The 24,593-nt window shown below is 39.3% G+C and overlaps 1 protein-coding gene across 2 annotated transcripts in view; it reads right to left on the bottom strand.

Annotated features, from left to right (window-relative positions):
- The window catches only part of LOC122552874 (uncharacterized), a 101,291-nt gene that overhangs the window by 62,636 nt on the left and 14,062 nt on the right, over nucleotides 1-24,593 (bottom strand). For both annotated transcript variants that reach the window (XM_043695969.2, XM_043695970.2), the window contains 2 exons: nucleotides 15,087-15,143; nucleotides 4,957-7,824 (listed from right to left, as the gene is read on the bottom strand). In XM_043695969.2, coding sequence (XP_043551904.2) covers nucleotides 4,957-7,824; nucleotides 15,087-15,143 — 2,925 coding nt within the window. The remainder of the gene's footprint in view (nucleotides 1-4,956; nucleotides 7,825-15,086; nucleotides 15,144-24,593) is intronic.

The following is a 24,593-nucleotide window of genomic DNA, read 5'->3' on the forward strand; positions in this document are numbered from 1 at the left end:
GTGTGTGTGGGGGGGGGGGGGGGGGATCTTAAATAAGTGTATAAGATCATGTGAGGCATGGATAGGGTGAATGCACTTGGTCTTTTTCCCAGGGTTGGGGAAAATCAAGGACTAAAGGGCATCGATTTAAGGTTGGAGGGGAAAGAATAAAAAAGGGAACCTGAGGGACAATTGTTTTTAAACAGAGGGTGGTATGCATATGGAATGAACTGCCAGAAGTGGTGGAGGGTGGCTACATTAACAACATTTAGGCAGCATCTGGATAAACACACGGATAGGAAAGGGTTAGAAGGATATGGACCAAGTACAGGGGCTAGCGTAAATGGACATTTTGATCAGCATGGACAAGTTTGGGCCAAAGGGCCAGTCTCCATTCTATAGGACTGAAAAATGGTATTGCGGGATCTGGAGAAAGACTGGAGACCTACCTTAAAAAAAAAGAGGCGACTCTATTCAAACTCTCATAATTCTGAGAAGACTTGACAGGATAGATGCAGAAAGGTTGTTTCCCCTATGGAAGTCTAGGGCCGGACAGTATAATTTCACAATGAGGGGTCACTTATTTAATAGGGAGATCAGCAGAAATTTCTTCTGAGGGTAGAGATTCTGTGTAATTCTTTACCACCAAGACCTGTCAAGGTTCAATCATTAGGTATATTCAAGGCTGACAGATTTTTAATCAGTAAGGAAATCAAAAATTATAGGGAAAAGTCATAGGAGGGTCCTACAGCACAGAGACAGGCCCTTAGCCCCAAACTGGTCCATGCCAAAGTATTCATCCATGCTAACCCCATTTCCCTGCACTTGGCCAATACCCTTCAAAACATTTCCTATCCATGTATTTATCCAAATGCCCTTTAAATGCTGTAAAAGTAGGAAAGTGGAGTTAAAGATTAGCAGAAGGCAGCAGAATAGCTCAGTGGTTAGCACTGCACCCTCTAAGCTCCAGGAACCCAGGTTTGATTCCAGCCTGGAACAAATGTCTGCGTGGAGTTTGCACATTTTCCCAGTGTCTGAATGGGTTTCCTCGGACAGCTTCAGTATCCTCCCATAGTCCAAAGATGTGCAGGTTAGGTGGATTGGCCATGCTAAATTGCCCTAGTGTTCAGGAATGTACAGGTTAGGTGGGTTAGTCATGGGAAATGCAGGGATAGGGTAGGGGTTGGGTCTGGTCTGGAAGGTCAGTGTGGAACTGATGGGCCTAATGGCCTCCTTCCACACTGCAGGGTTCTATTAACCATGATCTCATTGAAGAGCAGAATAGACTCACTGGACTAAATGGCTAAATAACTAAACTTTGCTCCTTTATCTTATGGTCTTAGTTACCATTATTATCGGCACTAGCTAATAGAGGCAATGCAGGGACAAAGGACAAAAGGTTTCCTCCTGTGATGTAACAATTCTGTGCGGTGCCGTGCTAAAATTGAATGCAGTAACATTGATACAGCCCTGAACAAGGCTCTACAGTTCTTTTCCTTCATATTTCAGCCCCTTTAAGGCAAAGATCAACATGATCGTTAGTACTTTTCAATTAATCCAACTTTTAATGATTTGCATCCTGCTCTTCTACAATCCCAGTTTAGCACCACTTCGTAAACACGCCAAATTTATCTTTCTCCACTACAAAATCAAACTTGTCTATAATGAAATTTGTTCAATTTTTATCAATTCATTTAAAATGCCCCTTTGTAACTTCCAACTCCAATTTATACCACTTATGGTGCTCAAGTTGCTGGTAGCAATTTGTTCAATTCCTTGATCCAAGTCATTAATAAATATGACAAAATTTGAGGCAGCTTCACTCATTTAACCTTGGCATTCTTGAGTTTGGAGCTCCCCACCATCAATATTTCCAGCTGTATAATATGACAACATTTTCAATACCAGGAACTTTCCACACCGTGTATGCAACATCAGGTGCTGAAGAACAAAAACAGTACTCAATTAAATATTGGGATGACCAAGGCCAATATCTTCATCCGCAGCCGAACTCCACTGCCTTACTCATCGACCATTTCTCCTTCAAAATACAGACATCTTAATTAACCAGAGACAAATTTTCAGCAATCACGAAGACAGCCTACTTCCACCTCCATAAAATTCAGTTCTAACAATTCATCAGGTCTTCTGCTAGAACTCTCATGCATGCCCATTATCTGTGGACTTAACTATTCCAATATTCTGCCACCTGACCTCTCACCTTGCTCATAGTACAAATCAGGCAGAACAATTTGTGCTTAAGTTCTGTTCAAAGAGAAAAATCAATATAAACATTTAATAGTCACTTCACTAGTTTTACTTTGAAGGTGTTTGAAAGGCTCAACTATTCTTCATGTCATAGTTGTCTTCAGAAAGTAATGCAAATTTAATCATCTTATTCAATGCAAAAAAAAGTTGAAGCACCACACTGCTATTTATGCCACAAATTCCACCATTTTTGTAGCAAGGACTTGCTCCACGTTTAGACTTGTAATCTTAATCATCCAGTAACATGACTTACGTACTTGAGTGGTATAACTGTCTACATTTTGTCCTCTGTTCCCCTTACCAACCTATATAAAAGCCCACTGAACCAATTTGCAACTTGCCCATTGAGTCCAAATGGCTGGTTGAAATCATTTAGCACAATCTCTCCCCATATCTATTTTACACAATGTTTAATATCATAAGTTGAGAGAGGATTTTCTTTTTCTGGAACACATTGATAATATAACTTCAGAGCTAGACAATTTAATATCAACAGCAATTATTGAGCATGTATAGCATTAGAAGCTGCAGTGCAATGCTCCTAACAATGAGCGAGCATTTCCTAGTACCGGTGCTCAACAGCAAGTAAGATGCTTAGCCACGAATACATTAGAACAGGTACTCTTGACAGACTTGCCACCTGGCAGAAAAGGGAGGAATAAAAAAAACTGCAGCTGCATTTTTTAACCACTGACTAAAAGATTCAGCAAGAAGCATCTGGACGACACAAACATAAACCTAGTAAGTTTAGCTAAATTTTGGAGTTCTCTTTTCATGGTGCAGTAAGGCAACTTGAGAACTTCCAATGGAGGAGGAGGCTGGAAGCCAGATGCAAACTGCTCCTATTCCTCTATGACCAACACAATTTATAAATGGTTGCTATGTGGCTATTGCTGACACATTTTCATTTTTTTTTTGAGGTAAAACACTTTTAAAAAAAAGACTAATATAAAACATATTGCATTTATAGTAAGCTATTTAAGGCATTCTAAGGCCCTTCCACACAGTTTACTAAATAAGGAGATATTAGGACTGATGTCCAAAAGCTTAGGTCAAAGATAGGGTTCAATAAATGTCTTAAAAGGAAAAGGGATCAAAAAACACAAATGGGAAGAAATGTCAAAGTTAGGCCCAAGCAGCTGAAAGTATGTACCAAAGGTGGATAAATCAAAAATCAGGGATACAAAACAAAGGGCCCAGAATCGGAAGAGCATAGATTAGGCTATACGACCACAGATGATAAGACAGGTTAGACCACGGAGTTATACAAAAATAAAACTGTGAATTTTAAAAAGGCATTTTCAGACTAAGAGCCACAGTGGGTCAGTCTACACGGGTGACAGGCGATCAGAACTTCGCTACCTGTGTCTGAACACAAATGCAGCTTTAGATAAACTCACATTTATTGCAGATAGCTGGTTGACTGACCAGGAGAGCAATGCAATAGTCAATCTGGAGATTAAAAAGACATAGATGAGGGTTTCAGCAATAAGCTGAGGCCGGAGCAAACTTAGACATTAAAAATGGTAATTTTGGTAGGTGACTTTGATGGTGAAGTGGTGTACTCAGCACCTAACCTGGGGATCAAATTTAACACTAAGGCTTTGCAAAGTCTGGTTCAGTCACAAATCAGTGGCTAGGGTGGAGTAATGAGACAACATTTAAAGATGCTTGATATGGCAACCATGTTGGTGGGACTGGATACTGAAATCAGACAAAGGTCAAGACAGTTGGTTATGAAACAGAGCTTGATGAAGTCAGCATACATGCAGAACAAAGAACTGCTGATGCTGGAGATCGGAGACAAAAAATTCTAAAACAGAAATTACTGGAGAAAATCGTACCAATTAAGTATGTTTTGATCACATTAGTAATGTGATACTGCATTTTTCACCATAGAGGTGCACAAATACTGTACACCCAACGTTCCAAAGGGGACATCAAAAGAACAAAATATTCTTTTAATTTTTCATAAGTTTGGATACTCCCATTAATTTCAAAAGGAAGTGACAAAACATGGAGGCATATCTTGAATGATTCAAATTTGAATAGGAAAAATTTTAAAATGAAATTTAGAAATAAATTCAAGAAAAAATATACTTTAAAAAATTCACAATGAAGGATTCAAATTTTCTAGATAGTCAGTCCACTACTTGAACAGTATATGCTAAATTTAAAGACTGATTGTATTTCTGGAAGGAGTCTTTTTTTGAAAATGGTTTAGGATTGCTGCCACAATGTTAGCTATCTGGTGCTATGATTTAGCAATTCAAAAGCAGTAGACCTGGGAGTTTTTCCACAAGGTACAAGCTGAATCAAAATATTTGTGACCAAATAATTTACAAAGGATTGTTTTACAAATTAGCACAATACCCAATATTAGATGCACAATCTAAGGAAATGTATCTTAATCTTACTGTAAATCCCTAGATTACAATTTTGTAGGTCAGTTAAAAATGCACTAAAATATCAAACGTTGGCATAATCAAACATTCATCAGTATTATTTAGGAGTTAGACTGAAGGACTTGGACATTAGACTTAAGAGCATTTGTAAAACCAAAGACAGATATTAAGCAGTCATGCATTTAAGACATTACTAAAAGCTAACAAATGTGAACGCACTTTCAATTTACATAGTAATATCACGTCCTATCTGCAGGTCAAGGTGCAGTTCTGAAATACAGCAATGATGTGCACATATTTTTACCTGATTTTTTGTCCGGTTTTACAGAAAAATCTTCAATACCAACAAAAGCAGCATCTTTGGATGTTTTAGTGCTCTCAGCCACAGGGGGCAGTTCTGGCACCAGGGCTTCTACAGGAACAATTTTTTTGCTTACATCTTCAACAGGGGAAGGAAACATTATATCTGCTTCTTGCTGAGATATGGATTGTGCTATTGCTCCTTCCTTCCCTCCCAAAACTTCTGCTAAAGCAACACTGGTTTCTAAAATTTTTGTAACCACTTCTTTTGAAGCCTTAGTTACTTCTTCATTTATGGGGAACGAAGCATCACTTTGGGTCTTCATCTGTACTTGCATCATCTCCAAATTTTCAGAATGGTCATCAAATCTGGTTTTCATTTCATCAATTTGTTCTAAAAAATTGTTTGGAAATGTATTTTGCAAAGCTGGGGCAATACCACCAGTCACTGGCTGGAAAGTAGTCAAACTAGTCCCTTCAGCCAAGACTTGTGAACCAAATTCTCTATCGGCAATCAAAATAGGACTAGATTTGTTTAAGTCATACCTTTCACTTATTGTTGGACTAGGGAGTACTTCATCAGAAGTTTCCCGATAGCTTAAATTACTTTCTGGTACACCTTTCTCTGTAACCTTTAATAGGTCAGATGGAACATCTTCAGTTACATTTTTAATCAGTGGTGGGATTTCAGTTTCATCTTGGAGTGAAAGTGGAGGAAGTGAACATTGCTCAACATGTCTGTAATCAGCTAAAATTCCTTCAACAGGTTTCATTCCAATTGTAGCAGCTCCCTGTGTTCCCAAAATAGGTTCAGATTTACTGATGGCAACTTCTTTGCATGTAATCACATCTAGATTCTTCATTGTTACTGAAATACCAGCTGATATATCTGGTATTTGATAAAGCAATGTAGAACAACTTGTTTCTTCCACAATCTTACTAGGTAATAATTCTTCTTTCCTGGACTGATCAAACTTGTTTATTTTTTCAGAGACATCAGGCTCGCTGAGCCCCAAGCATACACGTAAATCATTATTACCTCCTACCTCTACAACAGAATCTAATGTGCGATCTAGTATATTTCCCTTTTCAGAAACCTGAATCTTCTCGGAAATAATTACAGTATCTTCAATAACTCCCCCTTCTGTAATAGCCTTTCGTTCTTCAAAGAAAGGCTGTGTTTTTGATAACTCTGGAATACCACTGTCAGCACTAAGTGGTTCCTGAAGGGCATGCACAATTTGCTCTTTAGCAGCATTTTGAGTATAATCAGGATCAGACTCTGTGTCTATGGAAGTTGGTGCCTTCACAATAGTGTCTGTTAAATCTTGTATGTCATCAGATTTGCCTAAAACACACACTTCAGAAGAGTAAAGTTGTGGTTTGAATTGATCAAGAGATTCTTGAGATTTCCTCACTTCTGTATCGATCGAGTTTTCACTGATTTCTAATTGCGTTAATCCTGGGGATATGATTTCAGAGGTTCTTTGTAAATGGTAGGTTGCAAAACTTGGCGCAGTCTGATTTGAATTAATGATTTCATTCAAATAGTCGGATTGCACAATCTGCTTTGGATGGATTGCCAAGTTACTAAGCAGTTCTGAATTCATTTCAGAAGTAGCTGTCACATCTGTATTAGAATTGGATTTGTATTTAGCAAATACTGGTGCCGCAGATGTTGGATCCTTGACCTTATCATTTACTTTTGACTCAATATCAGTTAACTGGAATGGTACTGAAGTTTCCTTGAACTCAATCTTTCCTTTTATAACTTCATTTTTAGGAACCGTTTCATTAGTGCTGAAGTAATCAGACTCCAACACGTTGTAAGAATCAAACGTAGCATAGGTCATACATGCTTGAGATTCACTTACAACTGGAACTTGCGAAACAGCAAAGTATGCTTCACCAGTTGGAGTCAGCTTGTCATCTTGTTCAAAGGACTGTTCTACATGATCCTCCAAGTCTGTATAACCTAGCATTCCAGTAGTTCTAGCCACAATTGTTTCTCTGGTTTCACATGGTGTCTTTGAAGGTTCCTGATCTTCAAACACATCTTTCTCAGACTTATCAATTACATTGATGGCATCTTTGATGTAAGAATCAATAAGAGCCACCTGATTAATTGTTGGACCAGTCATCTTTAGTTCATTTTTCTCCTTTACTTCCAAAATGTCCCCATAGCAAAAGTTAAGACCACTATCCACTGGTTTTATAGTTTGGTCATTAGAATCCAGTGTATTCTGCATAAACTCCTTTTCAACAACTCTGCCTAGGGGAAGCGTATCAGCCCCTGACACACCAACATATTCATTAATTAATCCAAAATTATTTGTTTCCATTTCAACTTTTCTGTCATCTGATAACTGAACATTATGTATTCTCATGTCCTCACTAATCTTCAGTTCTCCCTTATCTGCAATGACTTGTTCTGGCTTCATTTCTTCAACATGGAGTGTAGTCCCTTTAACTTCATTTCCATTTGGCTCTATACACTGACCAACTGTGTCTTGAAATGGACTTTCATCAGCAGAATTTAGTTTGTCTATCTCTGATGATTCTATAAATGCTGGCTTCACTTGTGCCTTTTCATCAACAGAATGAGCTTTTTTAAAATGCTCTGCTACTTGTTTGTTCACTGCATCGTCCAAAAAACCCAAGGTTGTTTGTAATTCGGTGTTTAAAGGAACTTCACTCTCTGCAAGATCATCATTGTGGACTGTTTTTGTGGACACTGTTAATTCAGTTACAGAATCAGAAGAAAAGGAGGGCAAAGAGAAGACAGGAACAGGTTCAACATGCACAGGTGCAGCATCCTGTGGGCCCACAGGTTCGGCACTAGCGGTCTGATCTTTCAAGTTGACAGAAAAGTCTGTGATCATGGATAGAAAGGAAATGAGAAAGTCAACTCTTAGTTTTAATGGACTGTATATACACACAAAAAAAAAATCAAGTCATATATAAATTTAATATAAAAGCAATTCTCATCATAAGTACACTTAAAAAAAAAAAAAGGACCACTCAAACATACCTGAATGATTTCCTTGTTAGGTCTATTCATTTCCCTTTCAAATGGTAAAATTGCATAGAATTACTCATTCATTTAATTTGAAATTAAGTAAAAAAAAATGGAGTATTTCCATTGACTCTCCCAATCAGCTTCTCAAAAAAGAAATTTCAACAAATAGCAGTTGGATTCAAAACATCCCAACATCATCTGAAATCATACTCGTACTGTTCAATTTGAGCAACTGCTGAATATACTGCCTTTACACACTTAAGTTAAAATCACAATACCAGGTTATAGTCCAACAGGTTTACGTGGAAGCACTAAGTTTCGGAGTGCTGCTCCTTCATCAGGTAGCTATGGAGCAGGACCATAAGACAGAATTTATAGCAAAAAGATTAGTGTTATGCAACTGAAATGATATATTGAACAAACCTAGGTTGCTGTTTAAAAACTTTCATCTTTTAGAATGGGTTGCAGGTTTCAGTTCATTGATATGTAAATCCGAGAACTTCTTTTAAGTCACCTTCGAGATAACAAGATTTTATAACAAAAAGTGACATCTCAGCTCAGACAATGCATTAAAGATGTGAGGTTACAGTCTGTCTGTATCCCAACTTTGGAAATAGAACCAGTCTGACTCAAAGTGTAATTTATAAAATATTACATGGATTGATTGCCTGCAGTGACTACCTGTAGATTGTGCACCTTTTGAGCAAAATATAACGTATCTGCAAATAATTTTGCAAATGCAAATTTACCCCATTGACTTGCGTGTGCACATGCATAAGAGAGACACAGACAGACACATATTCACCTGTTGTTGTAGCGTCCACTTGGTCTTGCCAATATATCATGCCTCAGGGCATCCTTGACTGCAGCGTATGAGATAGGCAACGTGGGCAGAGTCACATGAGTACCTGCCACATACAGGGTGGGGGGTGATGTCCCCATGTGTAATGATGGTATCCATGTGGTCACTGACTAATCTTGCAGTAGTTGCCTTGACAGGGTTGTACAGTGTCGTGATCAATGTTGTCCTGAAAGCTGCACAGTTTGCTGCGAACAATCTGTTTAAGGTTTGGCAGTTGTTTAAAAGGGGAGAAGTGGAGGCGGAGGCAAAGTCTTGGCGAAGTGCTTATCCTCGTCGATAATGTGTCACAGGCTGCAAAGAACATGGCATAGTTTCTCCGCTCCCAGGAAGTATTGGTTGTCCAGGGACATTCAGCCTCTGATCTTCAGGTGACCATCCTGCAAGGCTGATACACAAGAACGCAGGTTGGCGGAGCAGAGGCTGATGGCCAAGTTCGGTACCCATGTAGATGGCCTAAACCGGGACCTTGGGTTCAAGTCACAGTATAGATGATCCCAATACACTATACACTCTCACTCATATATGCATATCCTCTTACATACTCATGCAGGCCCTCTCTCACGCACACACAGCCACCACACACCCTCTCACAGGCTAACACTCCATCACACTCACACATTACCAAGCATGCACACATGCAAACACACACATTCTCTCTCTCGCTCTCTCATGCACGCGTACACACACACACACCCTATGGGGTGAGTTTGCATTTGCAGATACATTTATTTTGTTCAAAAAGTGCACAATCTGCAGGGCAGTCAATCCAGGTTATAAATTCCACATTGGAAGTAGAACCAGTCTGACTCAAGGTTGAGATTCAGAAAGACAGTCTCTAACCTCTCTTTTAATGCATTGTCTGAGCTGTAATGTCTCGTTTTTTTAAAATAAAACATTAAGTTATCGAGAATGTGACACAAAAAAACAAAAATGTATAGACATTGGCACATGAGAAAGATGGAGTTACAAAAACATACAGAACTGCAAAAAGAAATTTAAAAGAACATTACAAGATGTATCAAAAGCAACAAAGTCCTCTCCAATGCATATCGGGAAAAAGGGGTTGTCATAACAACGTTGGCTTTTTGTAAAGAGATAATAATGGTGCAGTCAATGGGAAAAGAGAATAGCAGACATGCTAAATAACTTAACAGCTTGCTAAAATCAGATTGCAGCCACCTTAAGGAAATTATGATGAAATACTGATAGGATGGTGCAATCATTACACTCCAGACATTCAACACAATTAGAACAAAAACAGTCATATAGCTCTATTACCTATGATAATAGAGAGGCTTACTCATCTCTCCTTACAATACCTCCCAGCTTCATTCCTTTTACCAATATTATAGGATCACCACCACTCTAACTGCCACTTCTCTCATTTTCATCCCAAAATGGACTTCCTTTCATTTCTCACTTAAAATCCTGAGCTTCTCTGTATAATGCCATATTAAATATACCATGACCACAAAGACTGTACTGGATCATAAGACAGTCAGAGATGTACAGCACGAAAACAGACCCTTCGGTCCAACCCGTCCAAGACGGCCAGATATCCCAACCCAATCTAGTCCCACCTGCCAGCACCTGGCCTATATCCCTCCAAACCTTTCCTATTCATATACCCATCCAAATGCCCCTTAAATGTTGCAATTGTACCAGCCTCCTCCACTTCCTCTGGCAGCTCATTCCATACACGTACCACCCTATGAAAACGTTGCCCCTTTAGGTCTCTTTTATATCTTTCCCCTCTCACCCTAAATCTATGCCCTCTAGTCTGGACCCCCCCCCCCACCCCAGGGAAGAGACTTTGTCTATTTATTCTACCCATGCCCCTCACAATTTTACAAACCTCTATAACGTCACCCCTCAGCCTCCAACGCTCCAGGGAAAAAAGCCCCAGCCTGTTCAGCCTCTCCCTATAGCTCAAATCCTTCAACCCTGGCAACAATCTTGTAAATCATTTCTGAATCCTTTCAAGTTTCACAACATCTTTCCGATAGGAAGGAGACCAGAATTGCACGCAATATTCCAACAGTGGCCTAACCAAAAATCCTGAACAGCCGCAACATGACCTCCCAATTCCTGTACTCAATACTCTGACCAATAATGGAAAGCATAGCAAACGCCTTCTTCACTATCCTATCTACCTGCAACTCCACTTTCAAGCAGTTATGAACCTTCACTCCAAGGTCTCTTTGTTCAGCAACACTCCCTAGGATCTTACCATTAAGTCCTGCTAAAATTTGCTTTCCCAAAATGCAGCACTTTGCCTTTATCTGAATTAAGCTCCATCTGCCACTTCTCAGCCCACTGGCCCATCTGGTCAAGATCCTGGTGTAATCGGAGGTAACATTCTTTGCTGTCCAAAATTGGAGGTGTAGTGGTGTCATCTGCAAACTTACTAACTCTATTCCTTGTGCTCGCATCCAAATCATTTATGTAAAGTGACAAGTAGAGGACCCAGCACCGATCCTTGTGGCACTCCACTGGTCACAGGTCTCCAGTCTGAAAAACAACCCTCCACCACCACCCTCTGTCTTCTACTTTTGAGCCAGTTCTGTATCCAAATGGCTAGTTAAATATGTTTTTCCCTTCGAAAACGGTCAATAAATGTAGCTTTGGCACTGTTATTCATAGCTCAATAACCTTTATATAATAAAAAAGGGGAGACCAATAGTCTTGACCAGTTCCAATGTAAGAAAAAGTTTGCAATGTCTAATGAAATCTAAAGGCAGAAGATGTATCATCTTTACTCTTCCTAAATCCTACACACTTGCTCAAACATGAAGGACAGACTCAGAATAATCCTAAAATTGGACAAGATAAATTCTTCTCAAATTTGCTTATTAAATCATGATTCAGAAGTTTAGCAAACAATATGCAAAATCTGCCAAAGTCATGTTTTGCTTCAGAGTTTAGATTCAAATTTCAATTGCTATAGAGCTACCAATTTTTATCAGTACAAACTCATGATTGCATGCTAGCATATATACGCAAGAAGCATAAATGACTAAACATTTCCTTGCTTTGACACTGAGTAACTGCCCAGCTGTTCAGCCGAGAATGAAGTGTTCAATAAAACTAGAATAAATTGTGTTCTCCTAAACAGCTCTAATCTCTCCCATTTCTTTGCCCTGACTTGGACAAGGAATGAGCGAGTATATCGCACACCAGCAAACATCATGCATGGCAAACCACATAGGTATTGACAACTCTGGTCAGCCACCCACAGATTTTAAAATCAGAACAATGTGTCAAAGCTGTCTATATCAGGCCTAAACTGTTCAAATGTCTCTTCATAAGATAAGATAAACCCCTCAACCTGTGGATTAAACCTAGTGAAGCTCCTCTGTACAGGCTCCAATGCAACTACATCCCTCTGCAAGTAAGGGAATCAAAAAGCTGTTAAAAAACACTTCAGATACACAGTCTCACTAAGCCTTGTACAGTTGCAGTAACACACCCCTACTTTTATACTCTATCCCTTTAGCCAAAATTCCACTTGGCCTCTTTGCTATATTTGAGCTGACAAAAGTTGTTCCAACCAAATAAACAATAAACTGAGTCAACAGCAAATCAACAGAATTTTAGGTGAAACTTAAAGGTCATCAACAGCAATACTGATGTGAACTAGCACCTGATAAAACACTTAGTGAATAATCACTCAGATAGATTATGGATATGACAATTGACGTCCAGATCTAAAGCTTTTATATAAATGGAATAATTGGAAGAGGGAAATAAGAAAAGCAAGATTTATGACTTTACCCAAAAAGCCAACTAAAAAAGTACACCTGTGAACACTGTGGATAGGGCGAAAGACTCATGGTAATTTCCAGTGCAATTCAGCTGCCTATTCCATGGTTAACTATACATTGCCAACTATTTAGACTCTCAAAAGAATACTGCCCATTCAAAATACAAACTTTGAAAATTATTGAAAAATTGAAGAACAAAGCCAAGAATTTTCTCCCTTTGTACTCTAGATATTCCCCAATAGATTATGCATCTTAAACAAAAAAAGTCAGAGGAAAATGTAGTAACCAACATTGAAATGGCAATACTTGTGAATCTAAAATATATTAAAATAAAATTTAGACTTCCAAAATAGATTTTTGATGAATGGGAAGACCATAAAAACAATGCTGTTACAACAAATATAGAAAAGAATGGGCAGGCCTTCATCTCAGGCTGAGGTTTATACACATGGAGAGTAATTAGCACCATGTGGGAATGTTTTTGGATGGAATGGACACTGGAAATATTTCAAAATAATTTTATGCAATTTCTAGAAACACTTATTTGTTCAGTACACAAAGGTCAACTATGTAAAAATACAGAAATATTCTGAGAAATGAATGCAATTACTTAATTATAAAGTACCACTTGGTAATTTTGAGAAATTTGATGTACACTTGGCTGATACGTTCTCTAATTTGTTAGGTATCTAACACAAACAAATGCTTTTTGGAAATTTATCAGCAACTCCAGAAGGATTTCTTCTGAATATAGTACAGTATTAATATATTAAAATTCTGGACCTTAATTTCCAAGGCACTGTACCAGTTTATCATTTTAATGCATAATGATGCCCTTTGACTCAATTATAATGATAGCATTACCTTCACTGTTGTTGAATCATACTTTCTCAACACTAAGAGCAGACTAAACAAATGAGGCTGAAAATATTAAGACTAACCAAATCTCAAAAATATTTATGACAAAATGGGCATACATTTAGTCAAAGTATTTATGACAAAAGGGTAACAGTGGTCAGTACTGCTGCTTCACAGAACCACAGATCCAGGTTCGATTCCATCCTTGTGTGACTGGCTTTGTGCAGTTTGCACATTTTTCCCATCTGTGGCGTTTCCTCTGGGTGCTCTAGTTTCCTCCCACAATAAAGAAGATGTGCAGTTTCGGTGAATTGGCCATGGGAAATGCAGGGTTACAGGGTTAGGGTATGGATGGGATTCTCTTCAGGAGGGTCAGTATGGACTTGATGGACCAAATGGCCAGCTTCCACACTGTAGGGATTCTATAAAAACATTTCTCGTCTCTGGTTTCATACTAGCTTCAAACCTCCCATCTTTAACTTATCACTCCCCTCCCAAAGCAAAACTCAGGAACATACCAAACTTCAAACATTTCAATGGATCCACCCTGCTCCTCCTTCTCAGTATATTATATTCCTGAAGTATGCATTCTCCTTCTGGCTGGATTATTTTCCATAAAAGGTAAAAAGCAAGGCAGCATAATAACTAATACCAACGTTGATACTATAAAGCAAGCCTTTGGAAGTCTCTAGGTATTTACTCCATGTCTGTTGCAAGTAAAGTACTTTAAAAGCATTTCGTCCACCTCCCCCTAAACCTTTCATGAGTTTGAGCACAGTTTACATTCTTAGAACAAAAGGGTCATTCAGGTATTGCAGAGTGGTCCTTCTGAATATGAAGATTGTCTCACATTATTAGTGGAACATTAGTTTGGATTTATGAAACAGGCCAAGTGTAGCTACAGAATTTGGACAAAAATAGAAATGATAAGGACGAGATATTATATACAAATAAAGATAGAGACAAAAACAAAGATTAAAGTATATTACAGAAAGCAGTATTTTTCTACATAGTGCAGTATTCTTATTAGCAACTAATTAAGGCAAACTAATACAAGAAAAAGATACCAAATGCTGTAAAGTGCAGAGTATGACAAGTCAATTACTGCATACTTTAATAATTATATTATTCTTATTTCCATCTCTACTGCTGAGTATGTTGACACTTCCAGTGGACTGCAGTCAGCTTCCAGAATCACATCCAAATAGGTACTGCAGCAGATTATCAGTCTATGGAGGACATCACAATCTACTGTTTCCACATTACCCACAGATTCCTATTTGAAGTGCAATAATAATGCAATCAGGAAAAGTGTCTTTACTTCTTCAATGGAAACCGCCAAACAGTTTTTCACAGGGCATTAACCATGGATGAAATGGTGAACTTTTATTTATATGGCTTTAAACAATTTTTACTTCTGAACCAAACATTTTGCATTCAGCTCCGAAAGTCACACTCTGTACTTAGGTAAGACTTTGATATAGGAATATTTTGAAACAGGAAGCCAACATATCATCTAGTAATTAAGCCCTTAACAAGTGGCCAGAATAAATCAAAAGTCAAGTTATGTTAAGTAACTGATTAGATTTTAAGATGCAGATAAGAACAAAAGGAAAGCTGAAGAAACTTGCCTGCAGAGGACTGCATCACACATTCAGGTGCAACGGAAGGAGAAAGAAAGGATTCGTCTGAAAAACAAATATGACAGGACCTCAGCGGGGCAAGCAATATAACTAAATGATATCAGATGGCCCAAACAAAGTCCTTCAAATCCAGTGAACTTTAAAGCTTTCAAGCAATATTTTGATTTTAAATATCAAATTATGCAAGTGACCATGAAAAGAGACATAATCTGAAACTTTAGTCTTGTTGCCCAAATGCCAGTGCAGATCAATCATAATACTTAAATCAGTGTTGTCCAAAACTTTTCCCATTGTTACTGATTTTGAGACTTGAAAATTGTCATAGCCCTAAGAGATCAGTGAGCAGGGGGCAGGAGGGAGAAGATCTGTGACAGTGAGGGGAAAGGGCTGAATAATCCTACATGGGATCCCAACATCTACTTTGGGAAGCCCTAAAATATTGCTCAAAGGGAAAAGGACCTGTGTATCAAATCAAACAGTTTTTTTTTAAAAAAGCCAAGTAAAAATCAACAACGCATCCTGAAGTTTAATCGCTTTATATGGGGGTTTGGTGGGATCATTTCCTGCTCACCATTTGTCTAAATATGCTTCTGTGGAAAGTCTGCTTGAGGACAGGCAAAGCTATGAAAGATTTCAGCAACACAACCTTGCAGCTCTCACTATAAAAGGTTCAGACAAAGAATTAGCACAAAGGACAAGGTATCACAGCACATTCGGCACCATACAGTATGCACTTTGCACCAATCAATTCCTTCTGGTTGAGGAGAGAGGAAAGTAAAGAGGGAAAAGAGAAAGAAAAATAATTAGCACAAAAAAGACCCCAAAAGCTAACACTAAGATTTTGGATTTCATAACAGTCTCTTGGCATTTTCCTATACTTTAATAGTCGATTATAAAATGCCATTCCAAATGCAAGGAATTACTCAGAAGTCAACTGCTAATTGCAGACCTGTGCAAAAAAAAACCATAGAAAAAAGGTAAGTTAATTAAACAAGAGTAGTGGTCTGCAAATTGAATTGGATTTAATGCAATGAATAACAATACTGTTAGGTATAATTCAAAATTAAGTTAGAAGTTTGAAGAGGCACATGTCAACAGCCTAAATTAGTTGCATTTTTAAAAATCTTTTGAGAAATGGTTATTGTACAGAAATATACAAACCATACTTCCACTACAGAAGTTTAAGGTTGGTGAAGAATGAGAATTTTCATGAAACATTTTCATCTGAACAAACCATTGCAAATGAGAAGGTTTACAGAGCACCAGAGCACCAATCAGAGCTTCCCAAACTGTGGGTTGTGATCCCCACTGGAGTGGCCAAAATTTTGGGGTGCAAAAGCTACTGTAGATTTGCAACCAAATGCTAACATCTGCAAGGCCTTTTTAACTAGTGATGTAGCCTAATTGCCCAATCTGTAGACTTGAATCCTGTCCCAAAAAAACCTAATAGGAAGATGTGTGCAATTTAAATAAAAACTCTGGGTTAAACAACTGACCCCATTCCTTCATGTCTCTCCCAACCCTACTCCAAAATGGAAAATACAAGATTATGCTGGGGAATCCTTAGAATTCTACCATTGGCACTGCTTTTTGACCAGATTTATGACCTTTAATACCATAACACTTGAAGTGCTCTGTCAAGGACATTAAAAACCCCAATCACCACAAACCCAAGAAGTTACATTTGTTTTTAAATCAAGCAGCACCTGTACATTAGTTTTTGCTTAGCCACTTATGAAATTAACTCAATTACAACATATCTACCCCAAACCTCCAAGCCTTCAAATTGAAGAGAAGCATTCAATGCTCTCCACAGGAGCATAGCCCAAGCAAAAACAGTCAGCAAAGCAGGAGATGTTCAGAGAAATGATTAAAATCGAATTTGGTTAGGATGCGAGAATTTTTTGCAAGGTCAGATTTATTCAGGACAGAGTTCAGACAAATGAGGGGCAATCTCATGGAGCATACATTTTTATACAGTGCTCAATGGGGTTGATGCAAAATGGAATCATCATCTAGTTGGGAGTTCAACAATCAGTGGGCATAGTCTGAGCATAAAGGGTGGTGAGTCTTTGGAATTCTCTACTTCAGAGATGTGTAGAAACTCTCAGAGTGTTTTCAAGACAGAGATTGATAGATTTCTTAGACAATAGCATCAAGGATTGGGGGTGTAGTGGCATGAAAATGGCACGGTGTTGTGTATACAAAAAAAAACCAACCATTATCCAGCTGAATGCCAAAGGAGGCTCGAGAAACCAAATGGTCTACTACTGCTCCCATTTCCCATGTTCCTATAGTCTAAAGTCTAAAAGGAATCATACCAACAATGATACTAAACTATCGTTTGTAAAGGATCAGCAGTTGAAAGATGCTAACATGTTATAGAACACAGCCTTCAGGTACAAGGTTTACTACTTAATGAATGCTATATTTTCATATATCAATACCAATATATATGCTTACTGGCCATTTAAATTAGTTTAACAAAAATGTTTCAGAATAGTCACATGAAAATCAAAATTACTGAATAAGTTTTGCGCAGTCTAGGAATTCTAACTGTTTGACACAAGGGCATTCAGCAAAAATTAAACTAACTGAAATATATTGACGGAGTTCACTTCAAAGGCTTCTGGCAGAGAACTCCATTCTAACCACAATATGGGAAGGAATATTTTTAACATTCAACTAAGCACAAACTCTTCAAGATTCATGTTAACTATGTACATCTTTGTTACCTACAAAGCAAACAGTGGAGAAAAACAAAACTCCAATAGAACCCATGATCTTAAAGATATCCTTAAACAGTCACATCTTAACTTAGTTCTAGTATTAAAGGGCCCAATTTTCTAAGTGATAATTTTTCCCCTATTTCAAACAAACCTGCAGCATTTCATATTTTGCCTTTTGCAACATTATCCTCAATTCTGTACTCCCATTTTACTCATTTGAGGGCTTTGGTTGACTCTGCCTTAACAGATGCTGAGGCAGAGTATTTCAAATCTTAACCACATACTGTACATTCATTCTTTTCATAATCATCTTGAATTGATGTATACTTGTCTTCAAGCCTTCCAGCAATAGGAATAGTTTATTTCAATCTACTTTGTCCAGACATTTCAATTTTGAATACTGCCATCAAGTCTGCCCTTGATTCTTATCAGAAACAAAATAACTCAACTTCTTCAAAGTACCCTTGTAGCTGAAGCTTCTTATCCCTAGAACTATTCCTATGAATGTTTTCTGCAATCATTCTAAAGCCTGCAAATCCTTCCTAAGGTGCTATGCCTGTAAGAGGACAAAATGGTCAGCTGAGACTGAACTAGGGTTTTTAATAATAGCTTCAGCACAAATTTCTTGTTTTTAATATTCTCTATACCCCTATTTATAAAGGGCCAAGATCCTGTATTGACATTTTTCTCAACCGATCACACATTCAATATTGTACAAACATCTGTTAATTCTTTCTACTCCTCAACACATTTATTAAACACATTTATTCATAAGACACTGGCATCGCTGGATAGGCTAACATTTACTGCCCATACTAAATTGCCCTCGAAAAGGTCATTACGAACTGCCTTCTAGAAACACGGCTGTCTGCAATGTGTAGGTATACTCAGTTAAGAAGGGAATTTCAGACTCCAGAATTTTGCCATTCTTTCACTGCTGCTGGGACAATGTAGATTAGATTCCCTATAGTGTGGAAACAGGCCCTTCGGCCCAACAAGCCCACACAGACCCTTCGAAGAATAACTCATCCAGACCTATTCCCCTACATTTACCCCCGACTAATGGACCTAACACTATGGGCAATTTAGCATGGCTAATTCACATGGCCTGTACATCTTCGCATTGTGAGAGGAAGCTAGAGCACCAAGAAGAAACCAACGCAGACACAGGGAGAACATGCAAACTCCACACAGACAGTGGTCCTTGGCTTTGTGAGGCAGCTAACTACAGAGCCACCATGTCGCCCGTAAAGTTTCAATACAATATGGTGCATGGTTCAGAGGGGAACTTGAAGGTGGTGGTGTTCCCATGCATCTGCTGTCCTATTCCTTCCAGGTAGTATAGTTCACACATTTGGAAGATGCTACTGAAGGAGCCTGAGGTGCTGCAGTCTGTACATTTCAGTTTTTGCTTCTCTGCATTCTTTCTGTACACAATCTATATTGTATTAATGGTCAAGAATAACAAAAGCAATGGTCCTAGTATCAAACCTTTGGAACCCTACTATATATCAACTTCCAAACCATTAAACAACTGTTGACCACTATTGATGCTTGTCACACCCAACTTCATAACCAGGCTGCCACCACCCATTTTATTCTATGGCTTTCAGCTGTGCTATGAACTTTTAGCAAATATATTTTTTATTTGAAAACAACCATGTATGAACAGAATAGAGTAGGGCAGCACAGTGGCTAGCACTGCTGCCTCACAGCACCAGGGACCTGGGGTCAATTCCCGCCTGGGTCTGTGTGGAGTTTGTGCATTCTCCCAGTGTCTGCACGAGTTTCCTCTGGGTACTCAGTTTCCTCCCACAATCCAAAGATGTGCAGGTCAGGTGAATTAGCCATGCTAAATTGTCCATATAGTATTAAGTGCATTAGTCAGGAGTAAATATAGAGTAGGGGAATGGGTCTGAGTGGGTTTCTCTTCAGAGGGATGGAGTGGATGTTTTGGGCCAAATGGCCTTTTTCCATACTGTAAGGAATCTAACATAAATATAGAATAGAATAGAGAATAGAATTCTTACAGTGGGGAAACTACAAGACCTTCACCAAATTCCCAATAGCAAAAAGCATAAATCAAATTAATCACTGTATGCCCTTAAAGAAAAACATCCATGCTGCCTTTCCCTAATTAATCCAGGCATGTCCAAATGAATCTTAACCTTGTCCCAAATTATTCTAAAAGCTTTGATCGATGTCAAAGTCACAGACCTGCAGTTACTGTGCAAAGATTTAACACATGAATAGGAAGGGTTTGGAGGGATATGGGCCAGGTGCTGGCAGGTGGGACTAGATTGGGTTTGGATATCTGGTCGGCATGGACAGGTTGGACCGAACGGTCTGTTTCCATGCTGTACATCTCTATGACACCATGTACAATTCTCCAGTCCTCTGATACCAGCCTGCATCCAAGGAGGGTTGGGGGATAAAGGTCAGTGTCTCCACAGTTTCTACATTTACATCCTTCCATGTCCTTGGATGCATCCCTTCAGTATCTGAAGTTTTAGCACAGCCTACCTACCAAAAAAAAAACATTCGATTTAAAACAAAATTAAAAAACAATGTACTAACTATCTAATCTTCCACAATTTGAGTTGGCACCTTCTTAGTGCAATATAGTCATAGGACTCACTACAGGCAAGATAGGCCCCCTGAAAAAATCCCTTTTTCAGTCTTGTTGTTAACGATGAAGAGATTCCTACCGAAACACAGATTTTCCTGCTGTTCTGACACTGCTTGACCTGCTGTGCTTTTTTCCAGCTCTACATTTTATCAAACCCAATTCCTTTTTTCTTCTTTCTTACTATCTACATGCCTACATAAAGGCATTTGTAATCCCTTTATACGTTAGCTGATCTCTTTTCATTTGCTGCCAGTCTGTTTTCATACTCTTTGCATTTTTTGTTTAAAACTTTCCTCATTCAGTTTGCTCTCATTTAAATTACTTTCTATTTTAACTTCTCTAAACACAGGAAGAGAGGAACAGATAAGATTTGAGGAGTTTCAATACTCACCTTTAAATTAAAAACACTTCACCTAATCTTTTTTAATAAAGCTCAAAAGATAAGAATTGGGCCAAATGGCCCATCAAATCTGCTTCACCACTCAATCATGGCTGATATGTTTCTCAACTCTATTCTTCTGCCTTCTCCCCATAACTCTTGATCCCCTTATCAATCAAGGATCTGTCTGTCTCAAAGATGCTTAATGAAGTGGCCTCCACAGCATTCCGCAAAGAGTTACACAAATTCACTACCTCTGGCTGAAGAAATTCCTCTTCATCTCAGTTCTAAAGGACTATCCCTTCACTCAGAGGCTGCGCCCTTGGATCCTAGTCTATACTACTACTGAAAACACCTCCACGTCCACTCTGTCCAGGCTTCTCAATATTCTGTAAAATTCAGAGAAATTCTCCCCTCAACCTTCTAAGCTCCACCGAGTCCTCAACCACTCCTAATGTTACAAGCCCTTCACTCCAAGGATAATTCTTGTGAACCTCTTCCGGACTCCTTCCAAGGCTAGTATATCCTTTCCTTAGATATGTAGTCCTAAACTATTCACGATATTTCAAGTGTGGTCTCAGCAGTAGATCCCTACTCAACTTTTCTAGTCCTCCAAAAATGAATGCTAACATTGCATTTGCCTTCCTAATTTCAACCTGAACTTGCACATTATCCTTAAGAGAATCCATGAACCAGGATCTAAGGCCCTTTGTGCTTCAGACTTCAGAAGCCTTTCCCCATTTAGAAAATAATCCACACTTCTATTCTTCCTGCCAAACTGCATAACCTTCTTTTCCCACATTATATTCTACCTGTCACTTCTTTACTCACTCTGCTCACCTATTCCTTCTACAGTCTCAGTTTCCTCAATGATACCTGTCCCTCCATCTATCCTTGCATCACTTACAAACTTAACAAGAGCCTCAAGATCATGCATCCAGATTGTTAAATGTATAATATAAATAGTTGTGGGCCCAACAGACCATTGCAGAACTGCACTAGTTGCTGGCTGTCATCCTGAAAAAGACCCAGTTATCCCCTCTCTCTGCATTCTGCCAGTCAGCCCATCCTCTATCCATGCCAGTTCCTTCCTCCTACCATGGGCTCTTATCTTATTTAGCAACCTCATTGCTTACCAGCCTATATTTTCTATCTTCTGTTTCCTTCCCTTATTAAACAGAGTGTTACTTTAACCATTTTCCAGCTCTCTGGGACTTTCCCCAACTCCAGTGATTCTTGAAAGATCACCACCAATGCCTCTGCAATCTCAACTATCTCCTTTAGCACCCAGGAGTGCCATCCATCCAATCTAGTTGATTTAGACACCTTGAGACCTTTCAGCTTCGCTAGCTCATTCTCCTTGGCGATGATCACTACATTCACTTCTATCCCCAAATCTCAAAGTTCTGGTATGCTACTGGTGTCTTCCACTGTGAAGACTGATGTAAAGTACCTATTCAGTCCCTTGCCTATTTCTTCATTCCCCATTAGACTGCTGGAAAATGAGGTCTGAGAAGTAGTAACATCCATTCTTGCCTCGCTTATCTTTTAGATATGCAAAAAAAAAAACCACTTAGAAACTTCTTTTATATTACTAGCTAGCCCACACATTTTATCTTCACACATTGCTTTTTTAGTTGTCCTGTGCTGGGTTTTAAAGGCTTCCTATTAATCTTCACCCAATGGCTTTTTTTGCTCTTATGCTACTGCTGTACCTCATTTATCCCAGAAACACCTACCATTGAAAGGGGAGCCTAGCAGGGAAGACAATCAACTCTCACCAACTCCTCCTCATGTCTTTCTAGTACAATTACATCCAATTCCAGTTTTCCCACCTCAAAATGCAGGGTGAAGTCTATCATTTTGTGGTCACTGTCCCCTTGGTGTTACTTCACCTTAAGTTCCCTAATCAACGCTGCCTCATTACACATCACGTGAAAGTGCTGGTGTTGGACTAGGGTGGACAAAGTTTAATTGCAGTCTTTGAAGGAGGAGGCCATTTGGGTTGTTTGGTAGTGGAATTGGTCCTCATGGGAGCAGATGCGGCAGAGGCGAAGGAATTGGGAATATGGGATGGCGTAATTTCCCCTCCAACGTGGTCGACGATGCTCTCCACCGCATCTCCTCCACTTTGCGCACCTCTGCCCTTGAACCCCGCCCCTCCAATCGCCACCAGGACAGAACCCCACTGGTCCTCACCTTCCACCCCACCAACCTCCAGATGCATCGTATCATCCTCTGTCATTTCCGCCATCTCCAAACAGACCCCACCATTAAGGATATATTTCCCTTCCCACCCCTATCAGCATTCCAGAGAGACCACTCCCTCCGCGACTCCCTCGTCAGGTCCACACACCCCGCCAACCCAACCTCCACTCCCGTCACCTTCTCCTGCAACCGCAAGAAGTACAAAACTTGCATCCACACCTCCCCCCCTCAACTCCCAAGGCCCCAATGGATCGTTCTATATCTGTCGCAAATTCACCTGCACCTCCACACACATCATTTACTGTATCCATTGCACCCGATCTCCTCTACATTGGGGAGACAGGCCGCCTACTTGCGGAACGTTTCAGGGAAAACCTCTGGGAGACCCACACCAACCAACCTAACCGCCCCGTGGCTGAACACTAACTCCCTCTCCGCCAAGGACATGCAGGTCCTTGGCCTCCTCCATCGCCAGACCCTGGCCACATGACACTTGGAGGAAGAGCACCTCATCTTCCGCCTAGGGACCCTCCAACCACACGGGATGAATGTAGATTTCTCCAGCTTCATTTCCCCTCCCCCCACCTTACCTCAGTCCCAACCCCCGGATTCAGCACCACTCTTTTGACCTGCAATCATCTTCTCGACCTCTCCGCCCCAACCCCTCTCCAGCCTATCACCCTCACCTCCTTCCACCTATCGTATTCCCAGCGTCCCTCCCCCACTACCTTTTATCTCAGCCCGCTTGGCACACCAGCCTCATTCCTGAAGAAGGGTTTATGCCTGAAACGTCAATCCTCCTGTTCCTCGGATGCTGCCTGGCCTGTTTTTTCAGCACCACACTTTTCAACTCTAGTCTTATCACCTTGCCAATTTGCAATGTTTGTTAAAAGTAGTGGATAATCTGTCCAGTTTTAGATATCCTTTTGACATGAAAACACCATGAAAAAAATATTTTAAAAATGCATTTCTTTAGTAGCAGGTATCTCAAAGTACTTTACATGCAATGTTACAAGGTAGGAAATGTGACAGATAATTCATGCCAAACTCTCTCAAACATCAAATGTAATAATGGCCAGATTATTCATGAGATATTAATCAAGATAAACATTAGCAAGAATACTTCATAAATGCTGTGTTCATTGTCAAAATAATATAATGGGATCTTTTATATCCACACAAACTAGCCTATGGAATCCAAGTGTACTGTCATGTGAAATACTAAAGTCAGTACTTTCCCACTAATCCAAATCAGCTTGGATCATTTTCTTCAATCCCTGGAGTGGATCTTGAAACCAGAACTTCATGACTCAGCATTGCCAACTGAACCAGAGTCCTCAAAATTCATTACATGACATCAAGAATGACTTTTACTAAAGAGAACATCAATTAGAGATCTAATAGAGGTGTTCAAAATGGAGGTGCATTAAATCAAACATTCCATCAAAACATTGATAGCTGGAGGACAACATAAGTTTTGGATCACTTCAGAAGAGCAGAATCCACAGTATATTAAGGGCAGTTGATAAATTATTTTTCGAAAATAGCAC

This window comes from Chiloscyllium plagiosum, unplaced genomic scaffold (genome assembly GCF_037043375.1).
Source record: "Chiloscyllium plagiosum isolate Xiang-an unplaced genomic scaffold, Cpla_swu_hap1 HiC_scaffold_10, whole genome shotgun sequence".
Classification (NCBI taxonomy): Eukaryota; Metazoa; Chordata; class Chondrichthyes; order Orectolobiformes; family Hemiscylliidae; genus Chiloscyllium; species Chiloscyllium plagiosum.